General features: G+C 43.7%; 1 protein-coding gene across 4 annotated transcripts; it reads right to left on the bottom strand.

The window, feature by feature from the left end:
* Positions 1-393: 393 nt before the first annotated feature.
* On the bottom strand, positions 394-17,020 carry LOC112262807 (dnaJ homolog subfamily B member 5). Of its 4 annotated transcripts, XM_024438582.2 has the most exons (4): positions 11,862-12,352; positions 10,798-11,032; positions 9,668-10,332; positions 394-2,120 (listed from the first exon to the last, which is right to left on the bottom strand). In XM_024438582.2, exons 2-4 carry the CDS (start codon positions 11,006-11,008, stop codon positions 1,887-1,889), a joined length of 1,110 nt encoding a protein of 369 aa, XP_024294350.1. In that variant the 5' UTR covers positions 11,009-11,032; positions 11,862-12,352; the 3' UTR covers positions 394-1,886. The 4 variants fall into 4 exon arrangements, with proteins under 4 accessions (XP_024294350.1, XP_024294349.1, XP_024294348.1 ...); XM_024438581.2 differs by lacking the exons at positions 394-2,120; positions 11,862-12,352 and adding an exon at positions 16,907-17,020 and having other exon boundaries at positions 8,906-10,332; XM_024438580.2 differs by lacking the exons at positions 394-2,120; positions 11,862-12,352 and adding an exon at positions 12,448-13,246 and having other exon boundaries at positions 8,906-10,332.
* Between the last annotated feature and the right edge of the window lie 561 nt (positions 17,021-17,581).

Genomic DNA, 17,581 nt, shown 5'->3' with positions numbered 1-17,581 from the left:
AATCTGTCTGTAAACAATTGTTGGAAAAATAACTTGTCATACACAAAGTAGATGTCCTCACCGACTTGCCAAAACTATAGTTTGAGTGGTTGAAAAACAAGTTAATGACTCCAACCTGAGTATGTAAACTTTCGACTTCAACTGTAATACACACCATACTAAATTATCCAGAATTCAATATTAGCGTGAAATGTATTTGCTACTAATCCTTGATATTGTCCCACTCCAACTGATCCGGTGTTCTGATGTATGCAAATCTGTGAGATCATTGGACAAAAAGAAAGCATTTGGTCATCCCTCCCTTCAGTCCTTGAAGTAACCAGAGCCAGGAGGGATGGATAGGTGAAAGCAGAAGAGTGGGGTTAGGCTACACATATACACACAGGGCCAATACACTGCTCAGTATTTGGTTTATTGGTTGTCATCATAACATTCAATTTACATAAAACTTTGTCAAAAGTACAGAAGTTGTGAAAAAACCACATTCACAGCACCATGCCAATGCTCACTTCCTACTTTAGCCCAGAGACCCTGCAGCTTCTCTGATTGACAGGCATCATTATTAGATCAAGATGGAATTCCTCAGATGTTTGCCATTCTGTACCTTTTGGCATTACCTATAGGCAGGGAACAACCACTACAGTATCAACCTGTCCTGACAGATTCCTTCAATGTCCACATATCACAGCTGGCAAAAAGTGGACAGGGTCTCCATTTGATAGTCCTGAATAGATGTATCATGTTACGTGCCAGACTGATAGGTCCCTCAGCACAGCGCTGAAACACACTGGTACTGAGTAGCAGCACCTCATTTCACCTTTAAAATATTGCGGCATTTCTGCTCCTAAATATAAACCCTACTGCCACCCAAAACCAGAATGTATTTCACCCCATGACCTTATTAAGCACTGCAAACAGTGCCACTCCCAGTATACGACCCACAGCAGAACAGTCATTTACAAAACCTATTATAAAGGTTCATAGAAATGATAATATTCTCTGTTCATCCTGTGGACACCAGCAGCCATTACAATAGTTATTGAGTATGAATCCTGGTACTTGACAGGTCCATATGGTTTCTGTAGGAATGGGGGAGCCGTGTGTGTGTCTTCAGGTTAAGGCACTTACCAGTCCCTCAGTGAGTTGTGGAGAGCTTAAAGGCAGTTATTAAAGACTCAGTCATTCCCTCAGACAGACACCACAGGACCTATAGATGAACGTCCTGAGGTACCAATATGATGACCCATAGTGGATTACACACAGCTGGGCTGCACCAGACATAGATACAAAAAACTACACCATGTTAAAACCAACAAATCCAAATCTGAAGACATGCTTGCCAAACTATGTTACTGGTTAGGCACTGGGAGGAGGTGGGGGTAGTAGCTGCTGTCGTAGCAGTGGCCTTGTCCAGCAGATAACCTACACAGTTCACACATGATGCTTTATTAAACATTTGAAACAGATTATTGGGGTAAAATAGGGGAGCACAGACTGAAGCTGCTGGTTTGGTGTAGATAAACAAAATAATCCACTTTCAACTTTCCTCTGGAAAATCCTAGACAATCTTCTCCCTTTCAAATAAAGTGTTCCTGTCATCCCATCCATAAGAAGAGGAGGAAAGGCAGGGGGATGTATAAAACCCTTGATAAATCTGTAGGGAAAAAAAGAGCATTAAGAAAAGTTCTGGTAAAAGCCGAAGCTGCGCTGAGCCGAGCCATTCCTCCGTATCACTCCGCCATGTCCGTGTGTGTGCTTGGGCAGAAAGATAAAAAAAAAATTAAAAACAACCTTACACTGCAGTTCCTCTTGGCACTTCAGTCATTCCTAGAAAATAAATAAAACTTTCCCTTCAAAATATAATTGTCCGTGGGCGAGGTGTGGTCCTAAGACTGGGGCAGGTGTTGTCTGATGATCTCTCTGGATTGGGGAGGGATCCTGTCTGGGAAGCGAACCGTGAACTCCACTACGAGGTCGCCACGCTGGGTGGGGCTCTTAGGGAGGGGCAGGCCCTCCCCCCTCAGCCTCTTTACTGTCCCTGGCTTAATGACATCATGGCAGGGTAGCGGGATGACGCGGTTATCTAGGGTGGGAATGTTCACCGTACAGCCACACAGCGCCTGGGGGAGGGGGATATGAGAGGGTTTACCATTGTATCATACGACTCAAACATGTTCACTATATGACTGGTTCGTTACAACAGTGTTCTTCAATCCGTTCCTCTGGGAAATCAAGGTGTTGTACATATGTTCTATTCACACTTGATATGAAAAACAAAGTAATCGGCTGTTAGTTAATTCAGTGATTAAGGATAGGTGATAACGTGTTTCAGGAGCTATGGACGTAGAACACTAGTATATGTTCTAGTTCAGCAGTCTAGAAAACATTAGATAGCATGATTTGGCACTCAGAGTGAAACAGAATGACATCAGCTACAATTGATCACTCCCTCTCTGACACTAAAACAAGTTTCCCAGTCTTTCCAGGTGTGTGGTTCCTGTATAGGGTTGGTAGGTTATAGAGTGCACAGGAGGCTAATTTTAGAGAGTGGTCTCATTTTGTGAGCTAATGAAGACAGGAATCAGCTGAGGTCATAAATAGTTGGACGGTTTGTCAGAGGGGCTGGGACACAGTCTCTTCTCCTTATCACAGTGCCTATTGAATGCAGGGAGAGCAGTGAGAAATAGAATGAAACCTGAGCAGCCAAAGTAGTAGGATGAAGTGTCCCATAGCCACTGATATAAGGTAAGTTTTGCACCCTAATTGTCAAGCTTAAAATTGAGTAAGAGTAACATTAAACTGATCCTAGACCAGCAACTGCTACCCAGAGCAGGCAGCACACCATACTAACTCCAACCCTAACCTAGACAGGTTGCCATGATGCTGGAGGCACACAGACAGCTAACCCAAGGCCAGTTTAATTATATAACCCTCAGCTCAGACAAGGGAGCACCAAAATAATGTAGTCCACTCCTAAGTGCGAACTCTGATTAAGTGCAGTAGGCCTACAATTTCAGTCCCAATTTAATAACATGATACTATTTAATTGCGTGTTCCAGTTTAGTACTTACAAGTTGGCCAATCAGGTGTCAGTCCCATTTCACAGCTGCCCCATTCAGTGTTTACCATACCCACGACCTCAACCCCCCCCCCAGCACCCAATATAAGGCATCCAAAAACTGTTATCACTAAGCGTTATCACATGCATATGTTGTCTAAGCCAATGCATAGAGCATATCTCTCTGTAATATCAGAAGTCAAGTTCCTCTTAAAGCTCTGCAGCTAGAGTTAGCGATCGCCTGCTAAGTGTGGATGGGGTGTCGTGTGTGTTTCCTTCCTGTTCTCCACACTGACACCGAATGTCAAACTGTCCTGATTTAGAGAGAACAGCCGGAGAGAGAACAGGGCTTGAACCCTGCAGTTACAGGGCAAGGCCACTGGCTCCTGTAACAAAGATACAGAACAGTCATATGGAGAAGCAGTGGTGTAAAGTACTTGTGTAAAAATACTTGAAAGTACTACTTAAGTAGTTTTTGGGGGTATCTGTAATTTATTTTACTATTCATATTTGACAACTTTTACTTCACTACATTCCAAAAGAAAATCAACTTTTTACTCAAAACATTTTAAAACGCTTAGCAAGACTATGAATTTGACCATTTTCTCACTTATCAAGAGAACATGCCTGGTCATCCCTAATTCCGCTGATCAGGCGTACTCACTAAAGACAAAAGCTTTTGTTTGTAAATGATGTCAGTGTTGGCGTGCCCCTGGCTATCCATACACTTAAAACAACAAGGAAATAGTGCCATCTGGTGTGCTTATTATAAGGTATTTTAAATGATTCACACTTTTACTTTTGATACTTAAATCTATTAAAAACCAAATACTTTGACTTTAAAAAAAATCTGGTTCATACTGTAAGCACATGATAACTACATACAATAGCTGCAGTTGGAGGGACATAAATTAGGTTACTTACATTGCCTACCAAAGCCCCTGGTATAATGTACATTTGCTGAAGCATTATGACAACTCAATGACACAATGGTAGGGTTTAACTGAGCTAGGCCTTCTGATAAGTAATTGTCTCAACGCAGCCTTATTGCTGTGAAAGGATCCCGGAACCCAAATGATTTGGGTGGATCCCATCCTCCTTATATAACGTGTTTTGTTTCCAAAAGGTATTACATTTGTCAACAAAAGTTACACCCATTGAGCTGCAATAATCACGTAGCCAGTTGTGAAGCTAAAGCGTCCAATGCCACGATTCAGAGGGCAGAGGGCCATATACGATGGGTATTTTATTAGTGTCTAGCAGAGAGTCAATTAGCTCTTTAAAATCCAGTTTCAACTGTTCAGAGCTGCCCTTCATAGTGTCATTAAAATGTACATGGACTATGATAGCATGGATATTTCCACGTAGTACATTTAGAAGCAGTTTAGTAATGTAATTTACTCAAGCTCCGGGATAGGACATTGTTTTTGCACCAGAAACTGTCACATTTCTTACCATGGATCTGCTCAAAATCACAAGGAAATCCGCACACTCTCACACTTCATAGGAGTCAGAGAACCCTTTAAGGATGGGCGACAGGCAGGATAACTTGAGCCCGTAGCTCCCAGTGCAGGCCTCCGACAGATGGAGAAGCCCCGCTCGATTCAGAGCAGGGATGGAAAGTTGATGTCCAGGGCGGCGAAACTATTTGTTGTTTGTATCCACTCCGGTCCTCTCTTTGGGAGTACAGCCTGGGAGTACAGCCTGCTTTGCGGGAGACTGCTGTCTTTGGCTTCCACTGCACGTGTCATGCGACCATCCATCGTTGATTGCCACCTCTTGCTGTCCTCCTTCGACTCCGCTATCAGATGGGAGAGAAGAGGCAAGAAATGGCTCCGCTGGCGAACACCGGCCAGTCTGATAACGATAAACGACAAGGCGAAGATGCATCCAACAAGCGCGGAGCCACCGGCGTAGAAAAGGTAAACATTCAACTCGTCGTTTTCCCCAGTTTCTTACCTAGGCTGGCAACCTGCATGATCAAGGAAGCCATTTCAAGCCTATAATCCTCGTCAAGCAAACAATTGCTACATTGGAACTCTGGGTGATCCAGTTTGTCCCAAAACAAAGCGCAGTAGATACAGCTCCCACAGCACTGTAACCATTCATTTACTTCAACACAGAGGGAGGGCTCCATTGCAAAACTCATCTGGGACTAACTTCGTTAGCTTGATGGCTAGCAGCTTAGCAGGTGGGGTTTTAGAAGAGGTTCTAAAAGACACTCATGGGGGTGTCCACTGAAAGTTGCATAGCAACAACAACTGGGACCTAAAAAATACAACCACCTTGAGCGCCCACTAAAAGGCAAACAAAAGAAACACACCAAACTTAAAGCCTGGAAGCAAAACAAAATCAGGGAAAGGACGGTTTGTCTAGAAATCAAAATAGGGAGCGCCAATTTATGGTGTTAACCCTCTGCATCTATCAAGACAACTGGAGCACTGGGCCAGCACCAGTGAAACACCTTCCCACTGACGAGATGGCAACCAGCACGTGTAACACATACCGACTAACGAGTTGACACCAATCGGTGCGCCCTACATGCTAACGAGTTATACGTGCTAAAGTAAAACCACGAAACATAAATGGAAAAAACAGTAGATTGTGAGTGCTGATGTCATCCATGTATTCCTATGGAAAACTCCCGATGGCGCAAAAAGCCGGAAGTATTTAATTTTGAAGGGCGCCATATTGCTGAATGGGGCTGAATGGCACCAAATAAAATCACTAGGGATAATTGTGAAAGTGGCCAAAGGATCATGGTTAATGAAGTCATTTTCATCCTAAGAGAGCCTCCTCGTAGCCTGCCAGCCCTAGTTATTATCAGCACATGGTCCTGCGTGAAGACAAATGTAGTGGTCAATGGATCACTATTTAATTAATTCTCAATTTGTAACACACTTTAAAATAATTAAATGTGGGTATCAAACTTGATCATAATAAAACATATTTTAGAACCCAAAACAGGCATCCCCCAAAATTGGGGGGGGGGTCTTTCTAGGGCACACCAGGGCTTTTGGTGGATACCTGACCAGCAGGGCACGTGACTTCACACTCCAGAGCAGACGCTGAGGGCCTGGTGGAGTGCATGTGTGTGTCTCTTCACAGTCAACATCGTGATGTTTCATCAGTTTTTTAAAAACCTGATTTTACTGCTCAGCTCGCTTGAATTACGGTACTTGATGTGGAAGAGAGTTCATATAGTCATGGTTCTATCTATGTAATACTGTGCGTTTCCCAGAGTCTGTTCTGGACTTGGGGCCCGTGAAGAGACGCTTGGTAACGAACACATTTAGCATCTGCTGGCTTACACGTAAAGCATACAAGCCATATGCAGATCTTTGGAACAGCTACTTTTGAAAAAGTCTCAAATCCATATAATATAGCCTACACCATCACAATAAATCCATTATTTATTTTAGACAGGTCTAAAGAAACCTGATATTTTTATTTTCTGTTGTAACTACCCATCCCGTGTCCGGGATCGTTGTCATCATCTGACACTAATTAGCATAACGCAACGGACATAAATATTACTAGAAAATATTCCTATTCATGAAATCACAAGTGAAATATACTGAAACACAGCTTAGCCTTTTGTTAATCACCCTGTCATCTCAGATTTAGAAAATATGCTTTACAGCCAACGCAAGACAAGCATTTGTGTAAGTTTATTGATAGCCCAGCATAGCATTATGTCCAGCTAGCAGTAGGCAACTTGGTCACGAAAATCAGAAAAGCAATCAAATTAAATAGTTTACCTTTGATGAGCTTCGGATGTTTTCACTCACGAGACTCCCAGTTAGATAGCAAATGTTCCTTTTTTCCAAAAATATTATTTTTGTAGGCAAAATAGCTCCGTTTGTTCTTCAGGTTTGGCTGAGAAATCAGCCGGAAATTGCAGTCACGAAAACGCGAAAAATATTCCAAATTAGCTCCATAATATCGACAGAAACATGGCAAACGTTGTTTATAATCAATCCTCAATGTGTTTTTCAAATATCTATTCGATAATATATCAACTGGGACAGTTGGCTTTTCAGTAGGACCAAGGGGAAAAATGGCTACCTCTGTATTTTACGCAAGAATCACTCAGAGCCATCAGGTGACCGCTTACGCTCATTCTTCAACATAAATGCGTGAAACTACGTCAAAATGCTGTAGACACCTTGGGGAATACGTAGAAAAAAAGAATCTGGTTGATAGCCCATTCACTGCTCAATAGGGACGCATCGGAACGCAGAGCTTTCAAAACATGAGTCACTTCTGGATTGGATTTTTCTCAGGCTTTCGCCTGCAATATCCGTTCTGTTATACTCACAGACAATATTTTTACAGTTTTTGAAACTTTAGAGTGTTTTCTATCCTAAGCTGTCAATTATATCCATATTCTAGCATCTTGTCCTGACAAAATAGCCCGTTTACTCTGGGAACGTTATTTTTCCAAAAATGAAAATACTGCCCCCTAGTTACAAGAAGTTTTAAGAACAAATTCTTATTTACAATGACGGCTTCCTGTGGGGACAAACCCAGATGACACTGGTCCTATTGTGTAAGGCACTGCACTGACATGCAGTGCCTTACACCAATGTGCCACTCAGGAGCCCTATTATAAAGAGAAGTAACATGCTTAATATTAGGAAAGTTTAGAAATATATATAGTAGGCCTAGCCTATACAGTTGTGGCCAAAAGTTGAGAATGACACAAATATTAATTTTCAAAGTCTGCTGCCTCAGTTATCATGATGGCAATATGCATATACTCCAGAATGTTATGAAGAGTGATCAGATGAATTGAAATTAATTGCAAAGTCCCTCTTTGCCATGCAAATGAACTGAATCCCCCAAAAACATTTCCATGGCATTTCAGCCCTGCCACAAAAGGACCAGCTGACATCATGCCAGTGATTCTCTCGTTAACACAGGTATGAGTGTTGACGAGAAAAAAAAGAAAGTTGAATCATTTTTATAATAAGGCTGTAATGTAACATAATGTAGAAAATGTCAAGGTCTGAATACAGCAACACCTCCCCCATTGACATTCCTGTCTTCTATAGATGTGATAACTTTGGGCCTGTTATTTTTAGACCAAAAGCCTACTGGACTGAAACTACCCAGCGTAGCTAGCATAGGGTCTAACCAAGCTATCATAAGGCCAAAACCAACCAGCACGGCTAACAGAGTGTATAAACCCAGGAAGCCAATTAACAGAGGCCCAGTGCCAGAACTCTATAATCATACCTCCCATAGCTACTGGATGGAAGCAAAGCTCCCTGGCAGTAGAAATGGAAGCTGTATTTGCTTTGGATACTAATTCAGATGACCCAGTTCACTAATACGCTCTCCCTCCAACAACTCCCCTTCCTCCCTCCGGTCTATTTCCTTCCCTGGATCGAAGTTAACATACTAAATCTGTGCATTTCCGGAAAAAAGCAACTATGTAATTTAACACTGCACATTCCACCAACTGAACTGCATGCATTAACTCTCATAACTAAAACATATTTATGGCAGTTTGTGACACTAAGATAACTGTTTGACAGAAAGTAAGGACTACTGGTTAACATGCCCATCTGAGCACCTTGTGTAAACTAATATGTACACAACAAGCGCCATTCGAGGATCTGTTATTAGCCAGCCCATTAATATAGGCAGCAGATGAATGGCAGCTATATTGGAACTATAAAAGAGTGTTTCATTTCACAGGCTGGTCACAGCTGAGCACACATGGAGAGCTTTAATTAAATAAACTGTCTGTCAGAGTACCACCTTAACTACACAATCCTGCTCTCTCTCTGTGTAGGTGTGTGTGTGTGCATGTATGAAAGAGAAAAGAGAAAGAGCTGTCTAAGTGTATAAATGCTTTATTGTCTGTTTAAACAGCAGATGACTTAGTTAGCACTATAACAACTGTTGTGCTCATTAAAATAAGCTATCATAAAGGAAGACATATGAGGCAGGACAGGGTAGAGTGTGAGTGGCCCTGTCACACAGGGATAACACATTCCTCCATGCTCACTCACACTGCAGTGCCAGGGATACATTCTGCACAGCACTCAGTCTGCCCAGCCAGGGCTCAACTCAATCCACAGAGACTGGAGGGATGTGATGAGCTAGGTAGTATATTCAGAGGAACAGTTCCTTGTAGGTGCAGTACCGATGTGTAACTGCACACAGACATCTCCCGGTACTGCCCAACAACTAGTGTTGGAAACATGAACACCAGTGTACTGCTCTTAGAGGTGCCTGAGAGATGTGACTTCTGATGCACTTCATTAGAACATCCTCACTTACTAAAATAATACTAACACACACACACACACACAGTTCCCTTGTGAAAACCTAGAGGTAGATAGAAAGAGAGTGAGTCCTATTGTCTGAACAGGGTAATACCACAGGCCTCCAGTTCTGTGTGAGTGTTCTGTCAGGTATTTGTGGATAGAGGGAGAGTGAAAGAGGCAGAGAGAAAAAAAAGAAGTGTTTTGTAGCCTGGACAAAGCAATGCCACAGGCAGCCAGTTTTCTGTGAAGGTATTTGTGGAGATAGGCTGTGTGAGAAATCAAGAAAGAAAGACAGTGACAGGCAGACAGAGCAACAGACAGATCCTACCTCCTTCAGACTGATATTGCAGGTGTAGATGATATTGGAGCTGTCCCTCCTAAAGTGGGCATGTCCTTTGTCTTTGAGCACAAAGGCGATGTCTGCTGGAATGTTCTCTGGTGTCTCGTCCCCCTCCTTAGGGAAGGTGATCTTGGTGCCCTCCTTCCATCCCCTTTTTATCACGATGTTCAGGATCTTATCCTCCGTCCGGCTGCTCCTGCCATCGGGGTTCAGCCTCCTCCTGGTGATCTTCATCCGCTTGGTGCAACCATGGAAGATCTCCTCCAGAGACACCTTCAGCTCATGGATCACCGGGGGGTCCTGCTGCCTCCTGGAACCCGCCAGACGTTCTGACTTCACTCCCCTCCTCCTGCCCCCGCCATGGCCAGGGAAGCCGTTGACCCCCCCGGGGAAGCCGAAGTGTGTGAAAGAGGCAAAGGGGTCATCCTCATCCAAGTCGGTTTCCATGTCATGATCATTGTGGTGGTTGTGGACCTTGGAGTGGAAGCCGTTGGAGCGGTTATGGTGGTTGCGGTGCGGTCCGAAGAACATGTCGAAGGGGTTGGAGCCGCCAAAGAAGGATGCGAAGGTGGCGTGGGGGTCCCCATGGAAGGTGTAGTGGTATGACCCACCAGGAACCCCAGACTGACCACTACTGCCCCCCGCCTTCAGACCTGACAGAGGGAGAGAGACAGGGCTGTGAGTACACACTCACCCCACACACACCCACCCAGATGGAGATGTAGCCTAATTCCTCCTCTGTAGAATTGTTTTGTTTTTTTACAACAGTTACAGGGGGGCAGTGGTCTAGCAAAAGATTTGCTGCTACCGAAACTGATAAGACTACCCGCAGCTTAACACACACACCACCTCATTGTCATTCTTATCTCTGCCACCTCATGGATTCAGGCCTATCTGAGAGATGGAAACACACTGTAGAAAGAGCCGGTCAGACAGGAGAGAACAGTTAGACAGTAGAGGCAGAAGGGTGAGGTAGGGGGGACCGATAAATAAGGAAAAGAGTCTGCTCAGTGTTCTCGCTCACACAATGACACACACACACACAGAGAAAGATAGAAGACTTCATGACACTTAGAAATCACACCAACCACACTCAAAATAGTGAGCCTCTCTCTTACCCTCCTCTCCTAGCTGGTCGTAGATAACCCTCTTCTTGGGGTCACTCAGAACTTCATAGGCCTCAGCGATCTCTTTAAACTTATCCTCTGCATTAGCATCTGTGTTCTTGTCTGGGTGGAACTTCAGCGCCATGCGGCGATATGCCTTCTTTATCTCCTCCTCGTTAGAACCCTTAGGAATACCCAGCATCTTATAGTAGTCCTTCCCCATGGCAACGACTTCTCACCCCGGACTCTGGAGGTAGAAGAAGAGTGTGAGGAAGGTTACTGGGTTAGGGATGCCCAGGGTTTTATAGTAGTCCTTCCCCATGGCAACAACCTCTCACACCTGGCTCTCTGGTGAGACACCCACACCTATGAGTAAATAGGGGAGTATCCTAATGAATATAAGTATTTTCCCCATGGCAGATTAGATATATTTGTGGAACTTGCCATGTGGCTATAGTAATGTGGTATGGTTGTGTTGCCATGGCAGTGTAGTAAAAGCTCAAAGTTTGTGCATGTGAGGAATTTCCTTCCATCTGGCACTACACACTCAAGCACAACAGGTATACACACACATGCACGCAGCGTGAGTGGGGTTACATGCTATAGCCTCATGAAACTGCAGAGCTGTTGAATGACACTGACCATGCGTCTGTCAGTGTAGTAGAAAGTCTCTTACATACATTCCTTGCGAGCTTCGTTGAATAAACTACAACATATGGTAGACTATAGGCCTGTGTATGGTTGTTATTTAGGTGCTTTACTGTTTCGGTTTTTCATGTAGCCAAAATAACCTGCCCACACCGCTGTGAATCTCTACCGTAGAACGAGACACAGAAACGGCACAGGTCACTAGCTTTGCTTTAGAGCCGAATTTCACGAGCAGTTGCAGTTCCACCAGAGACAATAACAACTCTCTCTCTCTCTGTGTGTGAATCGAACCTATCGATTGGCAAATGCAGAGGCGCAACACAGCCTTTAATAGGCTTTAATTAGCCTATGACAGCCGTGGAAACTGGCAGTAGCCGGCGCTGCGGATAAAAAACACTGGATGAGGGACGAAATTAAACGTTTCCTACCAGTGATAATTTTCAGCAGAACATCGGCAGATCAGACGAACATATCCCTCTCCTGCCCTGGTATCCCTCTACGGTCTTTATCATGTGCGGTCAGAGTTCAACCGCTGACGGGTCTGAAATAGCGGTCGCCACTAGTTAGCCTACAAAAGCCACAAAGTCTTAATTATGGCCAAACCCCGCCTATTTCTAAAATGGTTTAACCTTAACCACACTGCTAACCTTATGCCCAAATCGAACCTTAAATTAAGACCAGAAAGCTAATTTTAACTTGAAATAGCCGGTGACCAAACAGAAGAACGCTCTGACGTTAACCTGGAAAAAATATAAACGTTTTACTGCCAATCAATCAATGACTCCAACTCACATACCGTAGTTATGCGGTGTGTGATGTTCAATTAAATAGACCCTCGTCACTTTATTTCCACTTCCAATGTAAAAATTCACAGAAATACTGCGTACATAGACTACAGCGGCCAGTCCTGCAGTGAAAAAAAAATGACTGTCTATAAACTGAAATAGTCAGAGAGTCTATAACTATGCCTACTTTCAGTAAGTTAGTCCGTAGGTGGGTCCAGTACCGTCTTACCTTGTCCGAGTGACTGTCTCTGGACTTCACTGACTGTTCTTCGCTGCTCCTCTGCGCGACAGCTGAGTATTTTACCAGTGGACTGTTCAATGCAGACTGTCAGCCACGGTGGACTCGCCCATCAATCGGTCGTACCCCCAATAATTTGTTGCACTGAGGAGTCGATTGATTTCAGTTATCAATTTATTCAATCCATTAAATCGATCCACTCATTGGTTTACTTGAGCTCCCAGGAATGAAGTTAACAGCCTGGAGTTTTTGACCATTCTACATTCCAGCTCTGCTTCTGTCTGAGAGCTGGGAATCCACTGTAAAAGAAAACACTCCCTCTGTCTGTGGGTATGTCTGTGTGTTCTCCCAGGCTGATATATCCAATGCCCGTGGATGGTGCTGGAGGCTGGGGCAGTGTGTGTATATTGTGCGTGAGTAGGCTATGCCTGTGGTATAAACAGCGCGGCTACATGTGATCACTGGCACTCAGGGACTAGAACCTTCTTCACCCACACAAACGAGGAGGAGATTAGACTTGAGATGCAGCGCCTGTCTCCTTCCCAACCTCCTGCTCTATATTAACTCTCTCTTCTCTCTTTGAAGAGGATGTCATTAGTAGAGAGTTCTGCTGTCAGAATCTTTTCTTTAATATTTTGACCATTAAGCACATTACCCGCCTGCATAGCTCATTTAAGGGTTAATTATAGTTCATGTCAACATTATGCATTTCCAAGGAAAATCACTGCTCAGAATCCTGTAATGTAATCACTAAATGTACTTCTGAGAGGAGAGAGCAAAACCATTAAGAGGTAGAGGAGAAGAGGTGGAGATGGGTGGGATAGATGTAGAGGGAGCAATGCAGGTGGGCATGTCAGTCAAAGTAGACAGAGGGAAGGGGGAGAGAGAGGCTGAGGGAGAATCATAGAGAAAAAAAAAGAGCAAGAACGAGAAAATGGGCCCAGGATGAGTCCAGCTATAGCTTGAGTCATCCCTTTCTCTTGGGTGGTGAGGAGGTGTGAAAGTAACTCAGTAGTAAAGAACAGAGCATGTGCACAGGTGTCTGGTCATATACCATAGTACATCTCCTGTTGACATTTCCTGAGATATTCCCCTGTGGCCAGCTGGATTTTCCTGTGGCAACAGAGACCCTGTAAATCGGACAAGTCTGTGGGTAGGTATATGTGTGTTTTGCTATAGACATATACAGTGGCAAGAAAAAGTATTGGAACCCTTTGGAAATACCTGGATTTCTGCATAAATTGGTCATTAAATTTGATCTTCACCTAGGTCACAACAATAGACAAACAGTCTGCTTAAACTAATTACACATTTTCATGTCTTTATTGAACACGCCGTGGGGAAAGTATGTGAACCCTTGGATTTAAACCTGTTACAGCTAGACGTTCCGCTAACGGAACCCCACGACAACATCCGGTGAAATGGCAGAGCGCCAAATTCAAATTACTATAAATAGAGGTGCGTGTTCAGGTCACGCACCTCTAACAAACAGTACACTTCAAATTACTATAAATATTAAACCTTCATGAAATCACACATGCAATACCCCAAATTAAATCTACACTTGTTGTGAATCCAGCCAACATGTCAGATTTCAAAAAGGCTTTACAGTGAAAGCAAACCATGCTATTATCTGAGGATAGCACCCCATCAAACAAACAATCATATTTCAACCCGCCAGGCGCGACACGAAACTCAGAAATAAAGATATAATTCATGCCTTACCTTTGACGAGCTTATTTTGTTGACACTTCAATATGTCCCATAAACATCACAAATGGTCCTTTTGTTCGATTAATTCCATCGTTATATATCCAAAATGTCAATTTGGCACATTTGATCCAGAAAAACACTGGTTCCAAATCGCGCAACAGGACTACAAAATATCTCATAAATTACCTGTAATCTTTGTCCAAACAACTTTCCTAATACAACTTCAGGTATTTAACGTAAATAATCAATCAAATTTAGGACGGGATAAACTGTGATCAATACCAGAGGAAAACAAAGTGGAGCGTGTTCAGGTCACGCACCTCTAACAAACAGTACACTTCAATCGACCCTCGTTCTGGACAGCCCTACTTCTTCATTACACAAAGGAAAAACATCAACCAATTTCTAAAGACTGTTGACATCTAGTGGAAGCGATAAGAACGGCAAGCAACTGCCTTAGAATTCTAGATTCTCATTGAAAAGTGACCTCAATGGGTTTTTTTTCCCTGGAGGGTTTGTCCTTGGGGTTTCGCCTGCCAAATAAGTTATGTTATACTCACAGACATCATTCAAACAGTTTTAGAAACAGAGTGTTTTCTATCCAAATCTACTAATAATATGCATATCCTAGCTTCTGGTCTTGAGTAGCAGGCAGTTTACTCTGGGCACGCTTTCATCCGAATGTGAAAATACTGCCCCCTAGCCCGAAGAGGTTTTAATAACTGGTTGACCCTACTTTGGCAGCAATAACCTGAACCAAACGTTTTCTGTAGTTGCGGATCAGACCTGCACAATGGTCAGGAGGAATTTTGGACGATTCCTCTTTACAAAACTGTTTCAGTTCAGGAGTATTCTTGGGATGTCTGGTGTGAACTGCTCTCTTGAGGTCATGCCACAGCATCTCAAATTGGTTTGAGGTCAGGACTCTGACTGGGCCACTCCAGAAGTCGTATTTTCTTCTGTTGAAGCCATTCTGTTGTTGATTTACTTCTGTATTTTGGGTTGTTGTCCTGTTGCATCACTCAACTTCTGTTAAGCTTCAATTGTCGGACAGATAGCCTAACATTCTCCTGCAAAATGTCTTGATAAACTTGGGAATTCATTCTTCCGTCGATGATAGCATGCTGTCCAGGCCCTGAGGCAGCCCCAAACCATGATGCTCCCTCCACCATACTTTACAGTTGGGATGAGGTTTTGATGTTGGTGTGCTGTGCTGTGCTGTTTTTTCTGCACACAATGTTGTGTGTTCCTTCCAAACAACTCAACTTTAGTTTCATCTGTCCACAGAATATTTTCATCCAGGTGCACTTTTGCAAACTTCAGATGTGCAGCAATGGGTTTTTTTGACAGCAGTGGCTTCTTCCGGTGTCCTCCCATGAACATCATTCTTGTTTAGTGTTTTACGTATCGTAGACTCGTCAACAGAGATGTTAACATGTTCCAGAGATTTCTGTAAGTCTTTAGCTGACACTAGGTTTCTTCTTAATCTTTTTAACCTCATTGAGCATTCTGCACTGTGCTCTTGCAGTCATCTTTGCACTCCTAGGGAGTAGCAACAGTCCATTTATAAACTATTTATCTTACCGTGGACTGATGAACATCAAGGTTTTTAGAGATACTTTTGTAACCCTTTCCAGCTTTATGCAAGTCAACAACCTTAGGTCTTCTGAGATCTCTTTTGTTTGAGGCATGGTTCACATCAGGCAATGCTTCCTGTGAATAGTAAACTCTAATTTTGCGAGTGTTTTTTATAGGGCAAGGCAGCTCTAACTAACATCTCCAATCTTGTCTTATTGATTGAACTCCAGGTTAGCTGACTCCAATTAGCTTTTGGAGAAGTCATTAGCCTAGGGCAGAGCTGCCCAACCCTCTTCCTGGAGAAAGTTGAGATTCTACTTATTTGCTGCCAAACAAGACCTTAACTAGCTGAATCAGATACGCTAAATTAGGGTTGGACTGAAAACCTACAGGACAGTAGATCTCCAGGAAGAGGGTTGGACAGCCCTGGCCTAGGGGCTCACATACTTTTTCCAACCTACACTGTGAATGTTTAAAGAAAATACAATTCTTTTTATGTTATTAGTTTAAGCACACTGTTTGTCTATTGTTGTGACTTAGATGAAGATTATATCAAATTTGATGACCAATTTATGGAGAAATCCAGGTAATTCCAAAGGGTTCACATACTTTTTCTTGCCACTGTAAGTGAGTGTGAGTGCAATATGGTAATTTAAATTGATTTCATTGAATACACTTTTAAATCAAACAAGGGGACATTAGGTAATATTTATGTGTGTGTATACAGGAAGGCTCTAGAGCAGGGGTGGGCAATTCCAGTCCTCAAGGGTCTGATTGGTGTCACAGTTTTGCCCCAGCTAACACACCTGAGTCCAATAATCACTGAATCATGATCTTCAATTTAGAATGCAATTTGATTAATCAGCTGTGTTTGCTGGGATGGAGAAAAAGTGTGACACCAATCAGGCCCTGGAGGACTGAAGTTGCCCACCACTGCTCTAGACAAGGAGCGCTGACTCAATGTTTGTTTCCATGACAACAGGAGGAGCTGCTAGACAGGTGCCCTCTGAGTGCTTTCTGTCTGGCCCTGTGTGTATGTGTGTGTGTGAGGGTGGTGAGGGTTTGAGAGCGGTGAGTGTGTGCACGTGTCTCCCATCCGAAGGGGTAACAGAAGTTGTCACATAGTGAAGGTGTAAACCTAACTGACTCATATACAGACCTGCTGGAGTCTAGCGAGGCACATCATGTGTTTGTCTGTGTAATATCTCTCCTCCATCTGATGGGCTTAGTACAGTACACCCCGTTCTCTTCTACACTTTAAGTTCTATCCATCCTGTATCCATGGAGACCGCTGGCATCTAAAGTGCAGCACACTCCTCTGTCAGACAAGCCACACAAACACATCATTGATAAAGACTTACTCGGTTTCATCAAGCAGAATCTACCCATAATGAAAATGAGATTTAAAACAGAATTGACTCCTATAGAAGTCCTACCATGGTGGTGATGTGTGCAGCTCCCTGGCAGGGCAGGGCAGGGCTGGGCTGGGCAGGGCAGGGCTGGGCAGGGCTGGGCTGGGCAGGGCTGGGCCGGGCTGCCCCTCTTCTTGCGGTCCAATTGCAGTCTACAAATGATGTTCCGTCCCCCCGACCAGCTGCTCACGGAAAAGGAAACGGCCCACGGCTGAATCTAGTTGATGATCCCTGATGTATGGTGTCTGGTGCGTGTGTGAGCAGATGGTCATACCTGTGTCCTACAGTCGCCATGGCGATCGACAGGTAACAGCCAATGGGAATGCCCGCCTTCACAGCCCCGAGAACAGGGTGCATGTTGGGGGCGTGAGTGATCTTAGCGGAGGGGTTAGGGGCGGATCCGGGGGTGGACCAGGCTGCTT

The sequence above is a fragment of the Oncorhynchus tshawytscha genome, linkage group LG12 (genome assembly GCF_018296145.1).
Source record: "Oncorhynchus tshawytscha isolate Ot180627B linkage group LG12, Otsh_v2.0, whole genome shotgun sequence".
NCBI lineage: Eukaryota > Metazoa > Chordata > Actinopteri > Salmoniformes > Salmonidae > Oncorhynchus > Oncorhynchus tshawytscha.
The sequence above is the reverse complement of the archived record's forward strand: the minus strand, read 5'-3'. Positions and strand labels throughout refer to the sequence as shown.

What these genes read in the sequence shown, in the direction of transcription:
- LOC112262807 (XM_024438581.2), bottom strand. Translation starts at nt 11,008, where the DNA reads ATGGGGAAGGACTACTATAAGATGCTGGGTATTCCTAAGGGTTCTAAC. An exon ending in CGACCAGCTAGGAGAGGAGG is followed by an intron (nt 10,333 to 10,797) that starts GTAAGAGAGAGG and finishes TCCCTCTGTCAG; the next exon opens with GTCTGAAGGCGGGGGGCAGT.